This window comes from Beta vulgaris, chromosome 9, assembly GCF_026745355.1.
Source record: "Beta vulgaris subsp. vulgaris cultivar EL10 chromosome 9, EL10.2, whole genome shotgun sequence".
Taxonomy (NCBI): Eukaryota; Viridiplantae; Streptophyta; class Magnoliopsida; order Caryophyllales; family Amaranthaceae; genus Beta; species Beta vulgaris.
This window is the reverse complement of record NC_079210.1, coordinates 54697622-54722039: the sequence shown is the minus strand read 5'-3', so window position 1 is coordinate 54722039 and position 24418 is coordinate 54697622. Positions and strand designations below refer to the sequence as shown.

At 34.2% G+C, this 24418-nt stretch overlaps 3 protein-coding genes across 5 annotated transcripts; all 3 read left to right on the top strand.

The window, feature by feature from the left end:
* Window positions 1-846: 846 nt before the first annotated feature.
* LOC104904907 (hypothetical protein) lies at window positions 847-6380 on the top strand. 3 transcript variants are annotated; one of them, XM_010693327.4, is made up of 9 exons: window positions 847-1085; window positions 1876-2061; window positions 2221-2333; window positions 2720-2798; window positions 3222-3250; window positions 3419-3512; window positions 5011-5100; window positions 5201-5390; window positions 5718-6380. In XM_010693327.4, the coding sequence occupies exons 2-9, from the start codon at window positions 1912-1914 to the stop codon at window positions 6152-6154; spliced, it is 1182 nt and encodes a 393-aa protein (XP_010691629.1). In that variant the 5' UTR covers window positions 847-1085; window positions 1876-1911; the 3' UTR covers window positions 6155-6380. The 3 variants fall into 3 exon arrangements, with proteins under 3 accessions (XP_010691629.1, XP_048492126.1, XP_048492124.1); XM_048636169.2 differs by having other exon boundaries at window positions 848-1085; window positions 1924-2061; window positions 2306-2333; XM_048636167.2 differs by lacking the exons at window positions 2221-2333; window positions 2720-2798 and having other exon boundaries at window positions 848-1085.
* Window positions 6381-10977: 4597 nt separating this feature from the next.
* Window positions 10978-17686, top strand: LOC104904904 (hypothetical protein). Its single transcript, XM_010693325.4, has 2 exons — window positions 10978-11803; window positions 16623-17686. Exons 1-2 carry the CDS (start codon window positions 11173-11175, stop codon window positions 17411-17413), a joined length of 1422 nt encoding a protein of 473 aa, XP_010691627.1. The 5' UTR covers window positions 10978-11172; the 3' UTR covers window positions 17414-17686.
* Window positions 17687-19072: 1386 nt separating this feature from the next.
* On the top strand, window positions 19073-23388 carry LOC104904906 (uncharacterized acetyltransferase At3g50280). Its single transcript, XM_010693326.3, has 2 exons — window positions 19073-19894; window positions 22353-23388. The coding sequence occupies exons 1-2, from the start codon at window positions 19264-19266 to the stop codon at window positions 23141-23143; spliced, it is 1422 nt and encodes a 473-aa protein (XP_010691628.1). The 5' UTR covers window positions 19073-19263; the 3' UTR covers window positions 23144-23388.
* Window positions 23389-24418: the final 1030 nt, after the last annotated feature.

The window sequence follows — 24418 nt, the reverse complement described above, 5'->3', positions numbered from 1 at the left end:
GAGAGAAGTGCTCCGAAAATGTGACGTTGGTGAGAAGTGCATCAAAACTGTGAAGTTGGCGATAATGTGCATCAACAAAAAAAAATGTTGGTGATAATGTGCATCAACATATTGAAATGTTGACAAAGTGGGTTCGATATGACGCAAAATAGGATGTTACAAATAGCTGCTACAACTTTTGGAGCAAAGGGGTTTGTTGGATTATGCTCCAAAAGTAGTCAAATGATTTTCCTAACAATTTGGATTAGTGGCTAGTAGTAAGTTAGTGAGTAATTTATTTTATAATTAAAATGTGATTAGTGAATAGTAGTTATAGAGGATATGGTATAGGACATGTTTTCCACTACTTAGTAGTGTGGCTAACTTTTAGGTTAGTTACTTTTTATTGTAAGCCTATAAAAAGCACTTATTGTATTGAGATTAATTGAGCAAGTTTAATGCAAAACTTCTCCATATTTTAGTCAATCTCCTCTCTACTCTAAAAACTATCAGAATTTTTTAGAGGAGAAAAAAGAGAAATTTAGAGAGAATTATAAAGACTACATTTTAATATATTTTTCATGTACATCAATACTAAACAAAACAATCTTTAAATAGGCATACAAAACACTACTAATAACATGCCCACTACTTACTATTCCACTAAATAGACCATTATGTAGACCACTACTTGTTAGCCCACTAACTAATTCTTAGAAACTAGTCCTAAACTCCTAACTATTAGGAAAACTATTTGACTAGTTTTGGAGCATAATCCAATAGTATTATCTAGTATTTTTTATTTTTTTACAGTCATTGGGGTTACAAAAATAAGTAGTTTAGAATAAGTAGTTGGGGTAGGAAAACAGAGTCGTGTAACCATTGGTTTTGCTCTAGGCTCTAACCAACTAAGCTATTATTTCTCTCTCTATTGTCTCATGTCTCTACCTTTCTCCAACTTCAAACCCTAAGAAAGATCACACCGCAGGTCCGCAGGCGATCCTCCACGGCTCAACCGTCCCACCGCCGTCCACGACCACTTTTCCACCACCGTCCACGACCACTCGTTGCCCATCGCCGCCGCCCTCGGGTCCCCGGAGCCAAAGGTAAATTTAAGTTTCTTCAATCTAACTTTATAAATTTCAGATTTCAATCATGAAGATATGTATTAAATTGTTAAATTTTGGTTAAAGTTTATGGGTGTGACAAACTTGCTGTTCTTGCTTGATGTTTGAAATTGTTAAAATTCTTTAAATAGTTGGAAGGTTAGATTACATCATTTGAGCGAGCAATGTGTTGATTGTTTTAATTCCTTCCTAGCTCACTTTCTTACACCGTCTCACGGCTCGCACCAGAACCAGCAGCTCGTCCCTCAACGGTGCGAGCGTGAAAGTTTCAAGCCGTCACCGAATTTCGTTACTGCTTGTCTTAATTTTGTCAAGCTGAGAGCAGTCATTCTTTTCTTCTTGGTTTCTGTATGTATTGTATTTCTTCAAGTTTCATGTCATACTCATATTTATCTGTCTATTAGTTTGAGTAATTAAACTAAAGTTAGTCAATCAAACATGAATTAGTGGTTAGTTATTGTGAAAATATACATTGACACTAATCCGATAACATATTATATGATAACATTTACTTGATGTATGTTAGAAATAAACATAATCAACGGTACGTTAGGATATGAATAGTGCAATGGTAAAAAAGTTGCAATTATAGAAGGATGGAGGAAGTAGTTATTAGCTTATGAACTGTGGAATTGTGTATGCATTAACTTAGTTTGTGATAATACTGATTTAGGAGCCTAATTTTATGAAGTATTCAAATTTCCAAGGCTTATGATCATTCTGGACCTTGTGAGATGCTAATGCATTATCGTTCATTTATACTTCTTAGGTTCGTTCATGTGAGGAATTGTTTGTGCTGAGCTCAATGGCTGCACAGGTTGAAGTTGAAGTCCTTGAGGAAAGGCTGAAGTCTTTTCTCTGTCAGTTGCAAGCAGAATCCGGGATTCTTGACCGGATCATATATAAAAACAAGAATCAGCATCGGAGATGCTCCTATTTTCAATATCTATTAAAGGTTCTTCTGCTAAATGTTGCTATGTCTACAAATTTCGTTTATTTTTATTTTGGTTTGTTGGATCATGTTTGTCGTTTTTGTAGTTTATACATATCAAATTCATGCTACTGATTTTTACCTTTTGTTACCATCACTACTTTGCATTTCCTTGTGATATAGGTAAGAAGGAATCTAAAGCTTTTTCATTCAATTCACATGGAGGAGCTTTTAGATTCATGTTTTAATGTATTCACTGGAAGAAAAGCCAAACAAAAGGCACATCTTCTGGAAAGGTAAGGGAGCTGTGTATGTTCAGCTTGATTTTATATATTCTTATTTTTCATGTAAGTGAAAATTTAGGGAAGAATTTTGACGAGGAGTTTTCCTTCCTGTAAAGTATTATAACTTTGAAGAATATTTTACGAGTAGATCTGCTGAAGAAACCTCAAAAGCGTCTATTGTTGCTACCATATATTGGAAGTAGCCATAATTCTCTTTTAAAGGAATGATCTAAAGACAAGTTTAGACTAAACAAGATAAATTTAGTATAAATAAGTTGAAGAGAAGAGACCTTTAGTCACCAAAAATTGATGTTGCTTGGGAGAAGAAAAGATAGTTGTTTATTTTACTACTTGTAGCCAATGTATATAAACAACATTTTCCATCCTTTTCTTCATAGTTTGAAGAGGAGGAAATGTGACAGTGGAAGATTCAATTTCATGGAACGTCTTCATGGGGCAGCACGCCTGCTTTCCGAGGTGTGAAATAATATGTCGTCTGTCTCTCTTTCTTCCTCTCCCCACCCCTCATGTCGTGTTATCTTAGATTCTTCCCTGCTCCCTCACCCCTGCAAGTTACCTATTTTTCTTTCTTTATTTTTTCAGAAGAGAGTAGGGTGAGGGTGGGGCTCTACCCATGAAATCTATACTTGTTTTTTCTTAATTGTAGCTATGTGAATATGAAGCCTTGTTTTAACTTTGAATTGACGCTGTGCATTTGATGTACAATTTACTATATTCTTGAATTTACCTATCATCTGCTAGGCTTTCTCTTCCTCGAAAAAATTAGCTCTTTCTCTGAAACTTTACTGTATTTTAATATGGTGCCATACATGATACAGCTACTCAATAGTTACTTGTTAATGACATGTTCTTATACTGTTGTCAATTTTGGTGCTGCAGATGGTTGAGCCGATGCTGAAGGCAGCTACGCATCCTTTGTGTTTTGCTTAGATGAATCTCTGAAATTAATGATTGTATCTTGTCAGCTTACATGCAAAGTGCACTAATTCGTGTTTTCTGCTCAAGTAGGGTCTTTTTGGTTGATGAATTAATGACAACCACAAAAATATATGGGTTCTCCCTTGACTTTCTTACAGCGAAATATCTACTCTGCTTGCCCGTTCATTTTTCATGGGGTTCTCTGTAATGATTCTTGCTCTTCTTGCTCGCGTCAGAGTTTTGGTTCAGCAGGTAAGAGTCTGTTTATGTTCTTTGAACTTTTAGTATGTTTAATATGTCGCCTAAAGCTTGTCTAAATTCATTATTGGATCCAATGGTTTGGTACATTGAGTTACTGGCCATAATATTATTTACAAAATCTCTTAGAGCATGTACAATGGTTGGTTGGTGTCTCTCCAACTAGCTCTCCACACTCTTTCTCCTATTCTCTCTCTTCAAGCTACTCTCAAGAGCCATGTGTAAAAACACCCAACAACAATAAAACCCTTTAAAGAGCTCTCCATTCAACTTTTCATTATTTTGTGGTCCCCATGTCAATAAATGAACCTCATTTCATATTATGATCAAAGTTGTATAAATTAAGTTATTCATGTAAATTAAATATAATTACAAATTAATCTTTTTCATAATTTAAGCAAAGTAGAATTTTTAAAAAACAATATAATTATGAGTGCTAATATTTAATTTTCATAAATTTGGCATGGAATGAAGAATTAACCTACAACATGAAAAACTAATTTTTAAATATCCAATATTAGGCTCATTTTATAGATAAAGGAAAATTATACTTGTTGGCATAATAATTATTACCATCTTTTTTATAATTTTTATAGAAAAGATCATTAAATGGTTGCATGAAGAAAAAAGAATTGAAGTAATTACAATAAAAAGTGGGTCCCACACATTGGAGAGCCATCTCTCCATCAACCCAAATGGTATCTCCCCAAGAGCTCTTTGGCAAAGTGTCTCCATGGAGAGACACCCAAGACACACCCAAGAGCCCCATTGTTGGGTAAGAGGTGGCTCTCCATTTTCTCTCTCCTTGGAGAGCTAGTTGGAGAGCTAGTTGGAGAGCCCCATTGTACATACTCTTAGACAGCAGAATGTTGTGCCACTTTTACTTGTAACCAGTTGGCTTCCAATGTTTTGTTTACCGATACTAGAAATCAAATTTGAGTTGTATTTCTTGATTCTGTTTCATTAATATACGGAACACAAAATGGTTTTTGTGGACCACTGCAGAGAAGAGAACTCACCCAAACCACCAGTTCTCTTTACTTGTGCCAGAAAAAAGGGAAAGGAGCATTGGAGTGGGGACAATTAGTTCAGATCATCCTTCAAGAGTCAGTGACTGAGGGTACTAGTGGGAGTCCCTAAATAGTCAGTTAGAAAGTTTGTTGCTGTAAATAAACGGGTAAGGAGAGAAAGAGCTAAATAGAGGCTATCCAGAATAGAAAGAGTACATATATTAAAGAAATGGAGAGAGTATTTACTATTCGAATTGCTAAGTAGGTGCATACTGCATTGTGTGTAGAGGAGGTGAAGTTTGGGTATGAGAAAGCCAGGTCTTGGTGATAATGGTTAACGATCTGTGCAGAGCCTTTTCAATCAATTTTCAGTTGGTTGTTAATGCTTGTATATTGATTTCACCATTTCAGTTGAAAGTTCGAGTTATACTTCTGCAAAATTCTATCCCTGTCTTAGTAGCTGATGTTTCTGCATGATACAGATGCTACTGGATGTTATTTCTGTGTTCAATGAAGTCTCTTCCCATGCTCAGAAGAAACAGTCCATAAAAATAACTCAAGATGGAATAGAGGTAACATGTTGCATCATCACAGTTTCTTTGTTTCAGTCTTCTGCTTCTTTTTCGAGGAGCTTTGCATCTCTATTGAGCTCAATGACTAATAATGATTTAGGTTTTCCGTGAGTATCATCCTACAATGGAGGAGGAGGAAGTTCTGGTCTTGGAGGGTGTGTGGAAAACAGATAAATTTGTGTTGGTAGAAACATCTGTTAAAAGCAATATAAATCAAGGAGGAAGTTCAGAAACAGTACAAACTCTGGGAACATCTGTGAAGTATCGTAGTATTGGCTCTTTTCTTGGAGGTAACTTCCCCACCTCGTCAGTGACCTCTGTACATTGTTTCTTTTCTTTTCATCCAATGTCCTTACACACTAAAAAATCTGTAAATCAACCACTTATTTAGCCAGGGAAAAAACGGCGGTATTGGGTAATTTGAATGTTTTTAGCCTATCTTTGAGATCCGGACTTCTATATTTTTTTTGGGTGAAATAAAAAAAATATGCAATGTATATACATGTATGTTAATTACAGTTGAAGTGCAATGTTTTTGAGTCACACTGAATTCCATCATCTTTGATATCTGATCTTCTCTCTTTTTTACTTTGTGTTTACATGCTTATTTCTCTTAGATGATGAATTTGATTCTAAGAAAGCTGATGTAAACAAAGAGGGTGAAGATAGTCTCTCGAACTCCAAGAGGAACAGTCCTGAATCACCACCACCAATGTCCAACGAATACAAAGACCATCATACCGAGCGAACTCAAATGCCTTCATCGCCTGAACAAGGCTCCGGAAACGTGTTAAAACCAAATGAAAGTATCCCGTTGGAAGACAGTTCGGTTGCTAGTTCAATGACTTCCTCGATTTCGAGCTCATCTAAGCCTAATTATACGTCGAACAAGAGAGTTGCTTTCATAGCTGTAAAGAAGACTGCTCCATCGGTATCAGAAGCACCAGCTGTATCTCAAGCGAATGATAGTAGTAAAGGCAAGAGACATGATGATGAAGACAGTTCTCTCTTCAGTCTTTTGACGGAGGATGAAACAAGAGGCAGTATTTTTTGAAATATGAATGTAGGGTAGATAGCCGAATAGGATCAAATTGACCGTTGTATCGCAAAACAATGATCAAGAAAAAGGTGTATTTAACTAAATCTTAGATAGCTGAACATATAGAAGGACTAGCCTTCATATGCACGCGATGCGTGCGTTAATTTCAAAATTTGTTATTCTATTAGATACTCCATTCGTATTTTATTTATGACTAAACTTAAATGTGAAAAATTCAACATTTAGATGAATTTAGATATATTAATTCGCTAATGTAAAAAAAATAAAAAGGTTGTGAGTGATTGTTAACATTATGTTTTTGTGAATGAATATTGAACAAAAAGAACAAAAATAATGAGTTGGTTTAACTGAATTAAAGAGTATCAAAGGTAGTGAATGTTCAGACTTTTCATGTACACGTTATGTATGCCATCTTTTTTTATAAGGTTAAATATTTTGTCCATTTATTTTTTGATTGAAGTATTTGATGCATATATCATTTTAAACTTGTTTTAAATGAGTTGGAATGAGAATTTTTTAATGATTTGCTTTTGTAATATTTTTCATTCCATTAATTAGATCATTAAGGGTATTTTGGTCACTTCAAAAGAGGACACCACACCTCCTCCCTTGGCTTATATAATAGAGATATAGAAGGTATGACTTGTGAGGTCATCACTTACTGCCTCTGTTTTTTTATTACTATATTGTGTATCACTGTCACACAAGAATTTAGTCAATGTCACTTTTAAGGGTGTATTTTTTTATTTATTCAAATTAATATAATGAGAAATAGTAAAAAAAAAAAGAATATTTTTTGGTGAAAAAGGAGTATTATTTTGGTGGAAAACAAGTATTTAGTACTCCCTCCGTTTCATTATTTTGTGCTGGTTTTTTTTTGTACAGAATTTAAGATACAACTTTCCCTTTAATATCTTCGATTTTATATTATTAAAAGAAATATAAAAAGTTGATATTATGAAAATATATATTGAGGCGAACCTAACAAGATTTCACGTGGGTATGTTTTTTGGTAGATATTAATGAGAATATTTGGTCAAAGATTTTAGAATTTGACATCAAGAGAGAAAAATAAATACTTTATTAAAAAAAAGTTTAAAAAAAACAACCATTTTAAAAAATGTAACAATAATAAAAAAAAAAGAGTATCATATAATGAATTAATGATACAGTGAAGTTACAAAAATGGAGATCCCTACGCATGACTGAAAAATCTAGCTGGAAAGATAGGGACATATCACATAGGGATTAATAAGTCGTGAAAAACATATCTTTGCAGCAGTGGAAGAATACAAAGGAAGACCAAGTTGTTTAGACTAGTGGTGTAGAGTGTAGAGTGTAGAGTGTAGAGTGTAGAGTGTAGACGTCTCACGTCACTTGTGAGATCATTCTTGAAGCATAAAATCATTCATGTGATATTCGTAGGAAATACTAGAAACGATTGGAATAGTCCCATTTTTGTGTGATGACTAACGAGAGCAACACTTTGTAATGGACTGACTTAACTGAGGCCTGAGGGAGCTGATTGGTTGAAGCTAGACTCTGTCAAATAAAGATAGGTTTGAGAAGTACAAAGGAGAAAGCGTGAACCTCAAAATTTTTACTGGTTTAATATACTTCCTCTGTATTTTTTAAATGTTATATTTTTCAAATTACGGACTCTTAGGTAATTTTTGGAGAGGAGAGAGATAGAGAGAATGAAAAACAAAAGGATCTCATATGAACCTGTGATAAGAGAGAGATAGAGAGAAGTTATTATCCAAATAAAAGTGTAATATCTAATTTAAAACTTCCTAAAATAGAAAGTGTAACATCTAAAAAAACGGAGGAAGTATAACACTTAAATATTCTATATTACTCACAAAGTTACATCATTTGAAGAATCCCTTTGTTATCCAAGTATTTTTTTGATAGGCAAGGTAAGATAGTATTGCTTCAAAAAATGAACTTTTATTCATCGTCTCAAAATTATTCAAAATCGTTCTAAAAAAAGTTGAATTACATTTTTTACATTTTCTTTCTTTTTTCCTAAACCACCACCCCACCACAAGTCACCTCACTCCACCACCATCCACCTCCTGCCACCACAACCCATTGTCACATCTAGGGGTGATAATGAGCCTGACAAGCTCGCGAGCAGCTCGGGCTCGGCTCGGTCAAAGCTCGGTCAAAGCTCGGCTCGAGACTTAAACGAGCCGAGCCGAGCTAGGCAAAGCTCGGCTCGTAAAGCTCGTGAGCAGCTCGTTTATTATTTTATATTAAAAAAAATATTCTTTTTAAAAAAATATTTTATATTAAAAAAATTTAATACTAATTTATATTTTAATTTAGATTGCAAATTATATATTTTAATTTGTGATCCAACTTCACCTCTACTCCACTAGGCACTAAAGTCCCACATTGGTTAAGAAAACAAGGATCAACCTTATTTTCTTTATAAATAGCTACTATTCATTACTTCAACTTAAAGTTTAATTTTGTATCTCCTTGGTTGGGAAACAAAAACTATACTTTATTTTCTTCATAGAGGGAATGAAGTATAATTTTAAATAGTTGATTATTTAATCCTTAAAATATTTGATAATTTTTTCTTTAGCAAAACATGGAGTCCCACATTGAAATTTTAACAATGCTAGGAGGGATTCCAAGTTATAAAAGCATATGTAAACAAAACAAGGGTATAATGAGTTTGTTTTCTTAACAAAACATGGATTCCAAGTTATATAAGCATATGTAGAATGAGTTTGTTTATCTTAAACAAAACATAAAGTTCCACATTGAAATGGGGATAGTGAGTTTGTTTTTTTTTAACAAACCATGAAGTCCCACATTGAAATCTTAGCAATGCTAAGAGGGAAATCAAGTTATAAAAGCATATGATGGGTGCTCATTAGTCGAGCCTAAACGAGCTCGCGAGCCGAGCCTAAGCGAGCTCGCAAGCCGAGCCTAAACGAGCTCGCGAGCCGAGCCTAAACGAGCTCGCGAGTCGAGCCTAAACGAGCTCGCGAGCCGAGCCTAAACGAGCTCGCGAGTCGAGCCTAAACAAGCTCGCGAGCCGAGCTCGAGCCCCAAATTTCCATCACGAGCCGAGCTCGAGCTCGGCTCTCCCAAGCTCGGCGAGCTCACGAGCCGAGCCGAGCCTGGGAAATTATAAACGAGCTCGAGCCGAGCCCAGTGCTATTCGGGCTCGGCTCGCTCGATAAGCACCCCTAGTCACATCCACCCACCAGGACTTCGAGCCATGGTCTGAACGTGGCCTGGATGTTCGAGCCATGGGTGAAACGTCTAACCTAAAAACTACTCTGTTCTCACCAAAAATGAAACTTGTAATACTTGATTACCTGCACGGCTGCACCAACATGTAAAGCGAAAAGAGAGGAAAAAACTTAAAAGATAGTATTGGAAAGAGAAAATGTATGTAACTATCATTCAGGACTTCTAAAGGAAAAAAGTAAGCTCAATTATGCAATATCACACAGAGTGGAAAGCAACAATCATATAATCCTCGAAAAGTTGCTATCTATCTTTATGATCATACATGTATGGATACTGAATAATGTATTATGAATGAAGTCTGTAACCGTATTATGAATGAAGTCTGTAATCAATGAAATAATTACGGGCAGTAGGTGATAACTTATTGGTATTGACATTACTTTTGATTTCAAAGATATTGGGATTGAGTCTCACCCCTTATCAGGAGGAATTCTCAATTTTCCTCCTTCCTTACAAGAGATTTCATCTTACCTTAAAAATATATATATAAATAACACTACTCTTGAAGAAATATACATCCTCATTTATGATGGCTACTATACAACACTAGGTTTGGGGTTGACTCAAGTGGTAGGCTATCAATATTCTTTAGCGAATTTTAGGGATCATATGGATCTCAGAAGCACAAGCAGAGCGAGGGCACCCAATTTTATGAGGCCATATATATTTTTTTCTTGTTAGGTTCTATGAGTTTAGCTAGATGGAAAAAATTTATACATTTGTCATTTGTCAATCTAAAATCTTGCCCCTAATCTGTGTGCTTTTCATATATATTATTTTAATTTTATGTATATCTTTACTATTTTGTCATAATTAAGGTGTCTCTTTGCTGAAAATGAAAATAACATTAAAGTATTTAAGTAAGCTCATAATTTTTTCAGCTAATTTTAATATAAAAAAATAAACTAGTCATTGAAAATATTGGATTGTGGATCCATTATAAAACCCCAAATTTTTCTGAAATGGCTCTGCTAGAGTTCAATTCTTATCCCAAATATTTGCTTGGGATTTAAGGAGATAGGGGGAGGTTGGACGCTGGAAGAAAGTGTCTGACTTGTAAAGAACCTATGCGGAGTGATATGGTCCCTCTGCGACAATGCAAGAGTAGCCCAGATGATTTTTTCTATATAAAAAATTATATACTCCTTCTGGTTTCTTTATAGTTCATCCATATTTATTTTTGTTATGGGTTTGTTTAGCCCGTTTCAAATCCATACTTCATATATACCTATATTTAAACGCTCCTTTATTAGTTTTTTTTTTTTTTTTTTTTTGCTATTTTTGGAATGGAAGAACTAATTTTTCTATTATTAGTTTTTGTGTTCAAAGTTTTTCTATTTGTCTTTTTTCTACTCCATGTTTCTCGTTTTCCACATAAGAAGTTGTCCTACCTTTCTCCCAATAGCTCTTTAACAGTCAATCCACTCCCTCTTTTTCCAAGTGTCAATTGTGAATTTATTATCCACATCAATTTACCCCATCTCCTCATCTCCCATCATCATAAATTTATTATCCTCATCTTCCCACTCAACCTCAATGATGATAGAGGTCAAAAAAAAAGGATTTTTACATTTCCCTCATGCCTCAACCACGCAAACACCCCCCACTCGGCCACTCCACTCCACACTGTCTGATTTCCTTTTCCTCCACTAACACTATTTAAACTGTGCCATATACGTCTGTTGCCATAAACTCTTTTTCCTTGTAATGTCTTAACTTTAGATAAAAAGAAAAAAATGGAGAACTCTCACCAACAAACTAGCCAAATCAAAGTAATTTCAGAATGTTTTATTAAACCCAAACATGAAGTTGAACCTTCAAAACAACCATACTACTTAGCTCCAGTTGATCTTATGTTCTTATCTTTAGACCCTATGCAAAAAGGTTTACTTTTCCATGCAAAACCTAAAAACATCCTTAATTTCCTACACAAACTTAAAAACTCTTTGTCACTCTCTCTTGTACATTTCTTCCCTTTAGCTGGAAAACTTGTTACCCAAAAGTTCCATGATGAACATGCTAGTTGGGTCTACGTTGATTGCATTAATGGAGATGGAGCTCGCCTCATCCATGCTACTGTAGACCTTATACTTGCTGATCTTCTCTCGTCGGCTGACGTCCATCCGATCGTATCATCTTTCTTTGATCTTGGTGAAAGAACAGTTAATCATGATGGCCATAGTAGGGCACTTTTATCCGTCCAAGTGACTGAGCTTCTTGATGGTGTCTTCATCGGATTTACGATGAACCATTCTGTAGCAGATGGTACGTCTTTGTGGCATTTTATCTCAACCTTGTCTGAGGTTTTTCTACAGTTGAAGGATGGAGATCAAGACAAGAGCTTCACACCGGACGAATCTATATCTGGTATTTTTTTTATCAGATCTTTTAGGATTTTTTTTATATACTCTCTCCGTCCTATTTAATAGTTCTCGATTTACTTTGGGCACGAGAATTAAGAAAATAACTACTCCCTCCGTTTCAAAATATAAGTCGTTTAAGGTTTTTTCACAAAAATTAGGAATTTAGTTAATTTTAGTTGGATTTGTATGGGTAACAAGAATTGACATTAAATATTGTATTGATAATACAAAATAACCTATAAGCTTATCTTGATAGTATAAAGTTGCATTTAATCTTACATTGGTATTGTAGAATGCCTTATATTTTGAAACAAATTTTTTTAGTTATAATGCCTTATAATTTGAAACAGAGGGAATAATTATTAGGCCCGAGCTATGGCTCGGGTAAGGAAAATTTTCAATTATTAATATTATACTTTGAAATGATAACACTAAATGACTAAATATCACTTGGTCTAGTGGTTAAAACTTTAGTATATAAACTTGAAATTATGAGATTGAATCCTACACTATGCAATTCCCAATTTTTTTTGTTATATGTGGATTACATGGAATAAAATGAACATAGGGAGAGCGCTACGTGGCACCGTTCCTGGTTTAGGAACGCCTTTTAATATATTACTCCCTCCGTCCCATAATATAAGTCATGTTTCCTTATAAGGTATCCCAAAGTATAAGTCCTATTTCTATTTTCAATCAATAATTATACCCAAAATACCCTCATGAAAATAATTTATTCTCAAAATGTTCTCATAATTTCAGCTTCCAATGCACTATAATTAATGACAAAATGGAATATTCTACCCCATTCAACTCCTCTACACATTAAACCATGCAACATTAATGTTCAGTTTTTATTTTTTGTTACAAAGATATAATAATGTAAGTGTTTCCCAATAAAAATGAATATTTTTATCCAAAATAAAACAAGATTCCACTTTACCTTAATTCCCGTGTAAAAATAGAATCAGGACTTATATTATGGGACGGAGGGAGTAGTATAGATTTTTATGATGTACTTGTATTAGAAATTATTGTGTTTTTTGTAAGTGTTGTCATAAAAAAATGAACAAAAATTAGAACATTAAATGGTGAGCATGTTAAAAGAGAAGAGAGAAAGTAAAAAGTGTGTTTTATTATACACAACCAATGAGATTGAAAGAACATTAAATGAAGGTGTCAAAAACCCATGTGAAAAAGTGGGGAGAGGATAAAAAGTGATGTCAAAAAATGAAAACAAGTAAAATGGGAACAACATTTTGGGACACCCAAAATGGAATAGCGGAACTATAAAATGGGACGGAGGGAGTATATACCTTGACGACCTGTTTGGTAGTCGTTAATAAATATTGGTAATAGAAATGAATTTTAAGTGTAAGGTTATAAGTGAAGCACCCTTAAAATTTCCACAGGGAGACAATATCATCCCTAAGCTTGTATTTTTTCTCCAAAAGGAAGCAACTTTCATTATCACTCATTACAACCTACAAGGTGGTACTCCCTCCATTTCCTAAAGATCTTCCCTCTTTCCGTTTAAGGGTGTTTTCAAAAGATCTTCCCTCTTTTGCTTTATTCCTTATTTGGCAAAACAAATTTTCCTATTTACCCTCTCATGTCACTATCATATGGTCCACCATTACATTATTAATTCAATTTTACTCCCTTTCTCTCTCCTACTTTAAGACCTTTTTATTTGCTTATTTATCTTAACCTCCTTCTCTCTCCTACTTTACTCACATCATGCCCCACACAACTTGATTTTCCTTGGTATCTGTAGGAATAGTAAGTGGAAAGATCTTTAGGAAACGGATGGAGTATCGGATGAGAATGAATATTTAAGAACAAAAATAAGCACTTTACGATAAATTAGCATTACCATGAAAATGAACAATGATTTTCTTCGCAAATTTACATAAATATTCATTCTCTCATTACCATCATTTATAATCAACTACCAAACAGGCGTGAGAATACAAGTGATGTTTTTTTTTTTTTTTTTGGTTTTCTATATGTAGATCGAACTTATTTAGATTTTTTTTTCAATGAGTACATATGAGATTTTTTTTATGGTTATGAGAAATACCATATCTACATATCAAGGCTCATAGTTTACTGTTTAGACATTTATAGGTCAGGTCAATTTGAGATTAAGGGGAAGATAAATGGGTTTATTGCAAGATTCGAACCCTGTTTTAGCTAAAAACAGTAGTATGGATTAGGGGTGTAAATGATACGAGTCACATTTGAGTTTGGGGCTACCTCGACTCTACTCGTAAGCATTTCGAGTCGAGCTCACTCGTGTCGAGTTCTGACCGAGTAGATCTTGAGTAGCTTGCAAGTGTGTCAGTTTCAAAGCAACCATAAGGCAGAAAATATGTCAAATTTATTAGTTATTTTGCTAAATATAATTGTGTATTTGAGTTTATCACGAGTTTTCGGGTCCAGTATCGAGTTGCTTAACTCGACTCGTCGACATCTCGAATCAAGCTCACTCGAGTCAAGTGATCTCGAGTCAATATCAAATAGCTTGCGAGTTGTCTCGTCTCATTTACACCCCTATTGTGGATATAATTAGCAAGTAGGACTTGATTAATCAAATGTGAGTGTCATGAGTGGTGGTTCGAATCTCCAAATAGACAGTCACCTCCAAAACAAGAAGATTAACTTGGGGGGTTTTCGGACGAATCCTTTTCGAAGCTTACTTCAGATGGCTAAAGCTAGAGAATGGAGAGCATTGCAACATGTATGTGTTTGCTAATTAGATGAAGTTACTTCTATTTTGTTATCAAGTGGAAGATATATAGTGGAAGGTTGATATGAGACGCATAAGGTCGTCCCATGTGAGCCCTACCTTTACTTATATTCCTGGACTTGGTTGCATGACAATGGCTGTGAGATCAAATTTAATTGGGTTTTGTCTTTTATTTAGACACCAACAAACCAAAAACCTCAAGTATTTGATAAAGGTAAGAGTCTTGTCAAATAATCAAATACTACTTGGTTAATACTCCCTCTGTTTTTTTTTTATCATTCCTACTTTGACTTTGCACGTTTGCCAATGCACGTTTTAAAACTTAAATATCTTTCATTATGTATTAGTAAAAATTATAACGATTGAATTTTAATAAAGTACTAATTGAGACGAATCAAACAAGACCCCACATGACTATGTTTTTTCTTATAAATTGAGAACATTTGAGAAGATTCTCTCTATGCATGAATAGTGTCAAGATTCTAAGGCCTCGTTTGGTTCACATGGGAAGTAATTTCCTATGGGAATTTACATTTCATGGGAAATTCTTTCCCTTGTTAATTTCCTAGGAATTAGACAAAATTGTTTGGTTGACACCATAAGAAATTACATTTCCTAGGAAATTACTCACCAAGGGGGGGCTTGGTGAGTGATTTCCCATGTTTCATGAGAAATTCTATTTCCCTTGGAATTTGTATTTCCAATGCTTCTTCCATTTCCCTCCAACCAAACACAACACCCATAATGTATTTCCTAGGAATTTGTATTTCCAAGGAAAATAGCTTCCAACCAAACAACACCTAAGTGAGAAAGATAAAAAAGAACAGAGGGAGTACATAATATAAATAGTATCAGTAAGTACACGATATTTTTTTTTTTTGAAAGAAAAGGGATTTCATTAATATTTCGCCAAACGGCACTTACAAGTCATTTCTGAAAAACATAAAATTCTAATAGAAATACATATCACCCTAGAAATGTAAACATCGCAGATTTGACTTAATTTTGCCTTATAAAAAATCTTCATCTGAAGCAATGCAATCTGTGAGTTCGCTCTGGTTCGGCATACGATCTGCAGATGCGGAAATTTTGGGATGAACGTACTCCAATAGTCTTCCATAATTTTACAGAAGTTGTGAAACCCTAATTCTTCAGGTTGAATCTCGAACTTCAACCAATGAGAATAATTTCTCATACCTAAAAACATACTCACAACTCCCATAGGGGAGAAAGAGATTTCCAAAACAGAAACTAAAAACCCCATAAAAGGGTTTGAGAAAATCTCATAAAGAGATACTAATTTATTGAACAAAAAAAGAAAATGAACTAAAAACTGAAAATAAAAGGGAAAAAAGGGCTTACCATGGATGAAAACATCCATGACAGCCCCCTAATTGATGAAGAAGGGGTAAGGGAGGCTAGGATTTTAGAGAGAGAAAAGGAGAGGGGAGGCTAGGTTTTGACTGTATCAATTTTTTTTATAAGTACACGATATTGGATACTTCTCCATCTTGCTTTTTATTGACTTGCTTTATTTTTATTCGCAATACTTGAATATATACTCTTACACGTTTGATTTTTAATTGAAAAATTTATGAGTTCCTTTCTTTTGAAATATGCGATTATATATTTGAAATATACTAAAGGAATAATGCTTTGTTCTTTTGGACTAAATCAATTCAAACAAATTAAGTTTAGTTCATCAGTTCATCAAAAGTTTAGTTCAATTCAAGAAAATTCAATACAATTCAGTTCAGAAAAATTTTGTTAGTTTTCCCTTAAATTTTAAGTCAATTCTGACAATTTCGTTTACTTCAATTCAATATAATTCAGTTTTGTCCATCTTAGCTCATATAAATTAATTAAGTTATGTTCGGTTCACTTCAGTCCACAACTAAAGTCTAAGAAAAATCTCCATAATGCTTTATATTTAAATGCTCTCTCTCACTTTTTTTTTTTTTTGCACATTTTTCAGTGGAAAAAAAATTTGAAAGAAAATAATTACAGCTCTGGAAAACTAGCACCTAAGAATTTGCAACAAAAACACTTATATTTCAATTATTGAATGCAGATTCGTCCATGAATGTCAAAATCTCTAGAAAGCCAATATACAAGCCTTTTTTTCCAGAAGGATACGGTCCAATCCTCAAGCTGCCTTACCTTGAACCGGAAGAGTTTGTAGCTAGGTTCGACCCTGGACGACTAAGAGAAAGAATATTCCATTTCACACCAAAGGCAATTTCAATGCTAAAGGCTAAAGCTAATGAAGAATGCAATATTCATGATAATATATCAATATCATCCTTTCAAGCATTATCAGCGTTTCTATGGAGGTCCATCACACGTGCCCGAAATTTACAGCCCGATTTTGAGACCAATTGTTCTTTGACCATAAATTGGCGGGCCCGAGTTAGCCCAACATTTTCCGAAGACTGCTTTGGAAATTATCTAGTTGGGGCCCAAGGTACTTGCAAAGTGGGCGAGCTTTTGGGCCGTGGTTTAGGTTGGGCTGCATTATTGGTTCATCAACGTGTCAATGCTCAAAATGAAGGTGAAATCAGAGAGTTTTTAAACAATTGGGCCAAGGCTCCTTTTGTGGCCCAAACAGGTTCAACTGCAGCGTACTATAAGCCCAATAGTGTGTTGATAGCTGGTTCCGCAAGATTTGATATGTATGGGCCTGAATTTGGCCTTGGTAAAGCGGTGGCGATATTAGCAGGGTATGCTAATAAGGATGATGGAAAGGTGACAGCTAACCCTGGACGTGAAGGAGGGGGGAGTGTAGATTTAGAGGTTTGTCTTAAACCTGAGATAATGGAGAGACTAGAATATGATGAGGAATTTATGAGTTTCGCCTCATGAAAAAAAATGTTTCAACAATGTAATCCAATCCCTTTGATTTAGAAACAAGTAGCAATTATGTTTCTAACAATGTACTCTTTGTTTAAGGTGTTCATATTCTAAACAACTGAATTGGAGTTGGATGTTTGGATTTTAATTTCTAGAATTGAAATTATTGAGATCCCGCATACATTTCACATGTGATTGTAAATGGTGTTTTTAATTGAATTTGAAAAATGAGGAGAGATATAATTAATTTAATAAGCTTGAGGATTGGAGCTATTACTCATATCATCAATTGGTTTTAGGATGGAATCTTTTTTGGATTTGTAAGTTGTTGAAACTCTCCTATATTAACGGGTACGATCGAAATCCATTTAATATCTGTAGGTTGACTAAATAAATTACAAGTTTCTAAACACTGCCCTACGTCCCTACTTAATTTATAAGAAATTATGTTTTCATCTCAAGGTCACATTTTAAGGCACCTATTGCGAGATTTATGCGCACTATCTAAACTAATATAAAATTAAATATATATAAACTTATTAGATATTATCTGAACTTATTGTCATTTAGTGAAACTTATTTTTAAATGCGTCAAACTTTATTTTTGCTTATTTGAATACTTTATAATACATTATTTAGTCTTTCTTTAAACTTATTTTAATTTACTTTTTTCTTATAAAAATTGAAAAATAAAATTAGAAGAACATACTCGTAATTTTATATTCTCCCACAAAAGTCGTTTTTCTTTTATATTTGAATTAAAAACAAAATTTAGTTTTCATACTCTCTTAATCTCTTTCCTCCTTCCATTGATATATTGTTGTTAATAAGAAAAGCTCTAGAAAATCGAGAGTATAAGATACGGATCTTCAGTGTTTGTTTTGTGGTTGATAGGAATGGCAACGGGACGGACTTGGACCGAATTATGCATAATCCGACTTCGACCCTACAAGAAGTCGGATTTTAAATCCTAGTCCATCTCCGACATCCGATCCGACTTCAAATCCGAATATCCGACTCAAAATCCGAACATCTGACTCCGAACCAGATCAGACTTATTTTTCTGCCCATTTTTTGTAATAGAATAGTCTTCTATAATACAATAATCTAATCATTATAATTTATTCTTATAATCATATGGAAATCTTATATAATATAAATAATTCAAATATTACCATTATTATAAACAATAATTTCTTCAATGGTAAAATCCTATATAATATAGTTGACTAAAAGTCGAAGTCAGATTATACATAAATTAAACATTAATTGACTTAAAGGATTGATGGTTTTTGTCGGAGTTGGATTGATTGACTCAAAGTTGGAGTTGGATTCGGATGTCGGATTATTTTATGAGATCCGACTCCGACCCTCCTCCGACTCGGAGTCGGACTTTTTAAAAGGGGTCGAAGTCGAATCACCCTTTTGTCAAAGTCGACTCAGATTTTTTCCTTCGAATCGGAACAGACTCGAATTAGATCCGGACTGGATTGACATCTCTAATGATTGATGACATAAGCACAAAAACCAAATAAATCGCCTCTTCTAGACTCCTCTTATCAAATCAAATAATAATAATAATAATATTTTGGCTACCATCCACCATACCAATATTAATATTTTAACACCTCGCGACTTGCGAGTACCAATCGTTCGGATTTCAAACGAATAGACGACTGCCGACATCGGCTACGTTCTAACGTGAATGATTGGGGAGTGAATCATCAAGAGCTATAAAATCATTATGTACGCCTAGAAACTAAAGTTTAACGGCAAGACCTGGGATCCCATCTCACTTGTAAGGGTCTCTTGGTTGATTCTGTGCGAGAGCAGTTCAAAAGTTTTTTTCTTATCTATTAAAAATGGAGAACTCTCACCAACAAACTAGCCAAATCAAAGTAATTTCAGAATGTTTTATCAAACCCAAACATGAAGTTGAACCCTCAAAACAACCATACTACTTAGCTCCAGCTGATCTTTTCTTCTTATCTTTAGACCCTATGCAGAAAGGTTTACTTTTCCATGCTAAACCTAAAAACACCCTTAATTTCCTACACAAGTTTAGAAACTCTTTGTCACTCTCTCTTGTACATTTCTTCCCTTTAGCTGGAAAACTTGTTACTCAAAAGTTCCATGATGAACATGCTAGTTGGGTCTACGTTGATTGCATCAACGGCAAAGGAGCTCGCCTGATCCATGCTAGTATAGAACTTACACTTGCTGATCTTCTCTCGTCGGTCGACGTCCATCCGACCGTACCATCTTTCTTTGATCTTGGTGAAAGAACCGTCAATCATGATGGTCATACAAGGCCACTTTTGTCCGTCCAAGTAACGGAGCTTCGTGATGGTGTCTTCATCGGATTTACCATGAACCATTCTGTAGCAGATGGTACGTCTTTGTGGCATTTTATCTCGACCTTGTCTGAGGTTTTTCTACAGTTGAAGGATGGAGATCAAGACAAGAGTTTCACACCGGACGAATCCATATCTGGTATTTTTATCAAGTCTTTTAGATCTTTTTATATACTCTCTCCGTCTCATTTTATAGTTCTCGTTTTACTTTGGGTACGAGAATTAAGGAAAGAATTATTATTATTATGTACTTATATTAGAAGTTGTGTTTTTTGAAATTATTGTCATAAATGAAAGGGTGAGCATGTAAAAAAAAAAGAGATAAAGTAAAAAAAATGTGTTTTGTTATACACAACTAATGAGATTGAACGAATATCAAATGAAGGTGTTAAAAACCCATGTATAAAGGTGAAGAGAGAATAAAAAGTAATGTTAAAAAGTTGAAAATAATATTTTGAGACACCCAAAAGGAAATAGGGAAACTATAAAATGAAACGGAGGGAGTATATAACTTGATGACCCGTTTGGTAGTCACTAATAAATATTGGTAATAGGAATGAATTTTAAGTTTAAGGTTATAAGGGAAGTATCCTTAAAATCTCCATGGGGAGACAATCTCACCCCTAAACTTGTATTTTCTCTCCAAAGGAAAGTGTTAAGAGATATGAGATATAATCAGTATTGGAAAATATATGCATGTTATATTTTCCATATTGATATTATTAAGTATATTTTCCACATTGATTATATCTCATATCTCTAACAGAAAGCAACTTTCAATATCACTCATTACCACCTACAAGGTGGTATTGGATGGGATTGAATATTTAAGAACAAAAATAGACACTTTGATAAATTAGCATTACCATGGAAATGAACAATGATTTTCTTCACAAATTTACATAAATATTCATTCTCTACCATCATTTATAACCAACTACCATACGTGACGTGAGAGTACAAGCAATGTTTTTTTTTTTTTTTTGGTTTTCTATATGTAGATCGAACTTATTTAGATTTTTTTAATGAATACATATGAGAGATACCTTATCTACATATCAAGGCTCATAATTTATTGCTCAGACATTTACAGGTCAGGTCAATTTGAGAGTAGGGGAAAGATTTAGGAGTTTATTGAGATTTGAACCCTGTTTTTGCTAAAAACAGTAGTGTGGATTAGGAGTGTGAATGATGCGAGTTATGATCGAGTTTGGGCTACCTTGACTCTACTCGTTAGCATTTTGAGTCGAGCTCACTCGTGTCAGGTTCTGACCGAGTAGATCTTGAGTAGCTTGCAATTGTGTCAGTTTCAAAGCAACCATAAGGTAGAAAATATGTCAAATTTATAGTTATCTGATCTTGCTATAGATAATTGTGTATTTGAGTTTATCACGAGTTTTTCGGGTCCAGTATCGAGTTTCTTAACTCGACTCGTTGACATCTCGAATCAAGCTAACTCGAGTCAAGTGATCTCGAGTCAATCTCTAATAGCTTGTAACTTGTCTCGTCTCGTTTACACCCTTATTGTGGATATAATTAGCAAGTAGGACTTGATTAATCAAATGTGAGTGTGATGATTGGTGGTTCGAATCTCCAAATAGACAGTCACCTCTAAAACAAGAAGATTAACTTGGGGGGTTTTCGGACGAACCCTTTTCGATGCTTACGCCAGATGGCTCAGCAAGAGTAGAGAATAGAGAGAATTGCAACATATATGTGTTTGTTAATTAGATAAAGTTACCTCTATTTTGTTATCAAGTGGAAAAAATATATAGTGGAAGGTTGGTATGCGACGCATTAGGTTGGTCCCATGCATGTGAGCCCTACCTTTCTTATATTCCTGAGATTGGTTGCATGACAATGGATGTGAGATCAAATTTAATTGGGCTTCGTCCTTTATTTAGACACCCACAAACATAAAACCTTAAGTATTTGATAAAGGTAAGAGTCTTATCAAGTGATCAAATACTACCGGTGAATACCTATGAAATATAAATAATATGAGTAAGTACATGATATTGGATACTTCTCCATCTTTTTATTGACTTGCTTTATATTTATTCGCAATACTTGAATTTATACTCTTACACGTTTGATTTTTTATTGAAAAATTAGTGAGTTTCTTCTTTGGAAATATGCAGTAGTATATTTGAAATGTACTAAAAGAATAATGCTTTGTTTTTTTGGAGTGAACCAGTTCAGACAAATTAAGTTCAGTTTAGTTGAGCGAAAGTTTAGTTCCGTTCAGGAAAATTCAATTCAACTCAGTAGTAATTCAATAAAATTTAGTTAGTTTTCTCTCAAATTTATTTTAAGGCAGTTTTGATAATTTAGTTTAATTCAATTCCGTACAATACAGTTTAGTTCAACTTAGTTCATACAAAATAATTATTTTATGTTCAGTTCACTTCAGTCTAGAACTAGAGTCTAAGTAAAATCTCCACAGTGCTTCAAATTTAAATGCTCCCTCACACATTTTGTTTTACACATTTTTTAGTGGGAAAAATGAATTTGAAAGAAGATAATTATAGCTCTGGAAAACTAGCACTTCAGAATTTGCAACAAATAAACACTTATATTTCTACTACTGAATGCAGATTCATCCATGAATGTCAAAATCTCTAGAAAGCCAATATACAAGCCCTTTTTTCCAGAAGGATACGGTCCAATCCTCAAGTTGCCATACCTTGAACCAGAAGAGTTTGTAGCGAGGTTCGACCCTGAACGACTAAGAGAGAGAATATTTCATTTCACACCAAAGGCAATTTCAACGCTAAAGGCTAAAGTTAATAAAGAATGCAGTATTCATAATAATATATCAATATCATCCTTTCAAGCATTATCAGCGTTTTTATGGAGGTCCATCACACGTGCCCGAAATTTGCAACCCGAATTCGAGACAAATTGTTCTTTGGCCATAAATTGGCGGGCACGGGTTAGCCCAATATTCTCCGAAGACTGCTTTGGAAATTATCTAGCTGGAGCCCAAGGTACTTGCAAAGTGGGCGAGCTTTTGGGCCGTGATTTGGGTTGGGCTGCATTATTGGTTCATCAAAGTGTAAAGGCCAAGAATGAAGGTGAAATCAGAGAGTTTATAAATAATTGGGCCAAGGCTCCTTTTGTGGCCCAAACAGGTACAACTTCTGCGTACTATAAGCCCAATAGTGTGTTGATAGCTGGTTCCGCAAGATTTGATATGTATGGGCCTGAATTTGGGCTTGGTAAAGCGGTGGCGATATTAGCAGGATATGCTAATAAGGATGATGGGAAGGTGACAGCTAATCCTGGACGTGAAGGAGGGGGAAGTCTAGATTTAGAGGTTTGTCTTAAACCTCATGTAATGGAGAGACTAGAATTTGATGAGGAATTTATGAGTTTTGCCTCATGAAAAAAGTGTTTCAACAATGTAATCCAATCCCTTTGCTTTTGAAACAAGTCGTAATTATGTTTCAACAATGTAATCCCTGTTTAAGGTCTCCGTATATATTCTAAAGAAATGAATTGGAGTTGAATGTTGGAATTTTAATTTCTAGAATTGAAATTGTTGACATCCCGAAAACATGTCATATGCGAGTGTAAATGGTGTTTTTAATTGAATTTGAGAAATGAGGAGAGAAATATTTAATCTAATAAGCTTGAGGATTGGAGTTACTACTAATATCATCAATTGGTTTTAGGATGAAATCTTTTTTGGATTTGTAAGTTTTTGAAACTCTCCTATATTGACTGGTACGATCGAAATTCATTAAATGTTTGAAGGTTGACTAAATAAAAGTTTCCAAAGAGATTATATTTTCATCTCAAGTTCACATTTTATGGCACCTATCGCGAGATTTATGCGCTTTATCTAATAATAAAAAGCGTAAAAAAAAAAAAAGAACATTCAAAACTATTGCTGGTCAGCTTTCTTTGTATCGAGAAACTGAAGAAGCTATACAAGGATTTGTCAAGCCTGTACTTAGTCGTATTGTACCTAAGCTACATAATTTTTTATTTCATCATATACATTTGCACTTTTCAAAATTCATCATATAACTCTCATTATCTTCTAAAACGATCGTCAATATTTTTAGTCACTAACCATAATTCTAACACTAAACCTTATTTTAACTCTATTTGAGTCATTAACATAAATTGACCACCCACCATTAAAACACCATTTGTTGCCCTTTTTATCTCTCCCCCCCCCCCTTTACTCTCTTTCCTCTTCTTAGGGAATAGGTGGTGTTTCAATGTTAATTAATTAGAGTAATAAACGGGTTAAACATGGGGTATGGGTTAATTAGGATTTCATAAAATAATTAGGAATTAATTACTAAAAAAATTGATTACTTACTAAAAATATTGATAGTAGTTAGTCATTAGGGGCACGCTATGGATTTTGAAGTTTTTTTTTTTTTGGTATATGGCGAATTTTGAAAAGTGCCAGGGTATATGACGAAAAAAGAAATTTACTCATGGCCTCATGTATGGTGAAAAATCTAACTTCGGTTTCTTTTTTTTAGTTGCTACATTTTTCTTTAATGGTTGTTTCATTTTTATTGCTACATTGTTTAAATTTTCCCTATTTGAGTAATTGGCCCATCAAAAAGTAATACGGTTATACTTGTTTTTCTCTTTTTCCACTCAAAAGTACTTTTTTTTTTTACTTTCCTCCTTTATT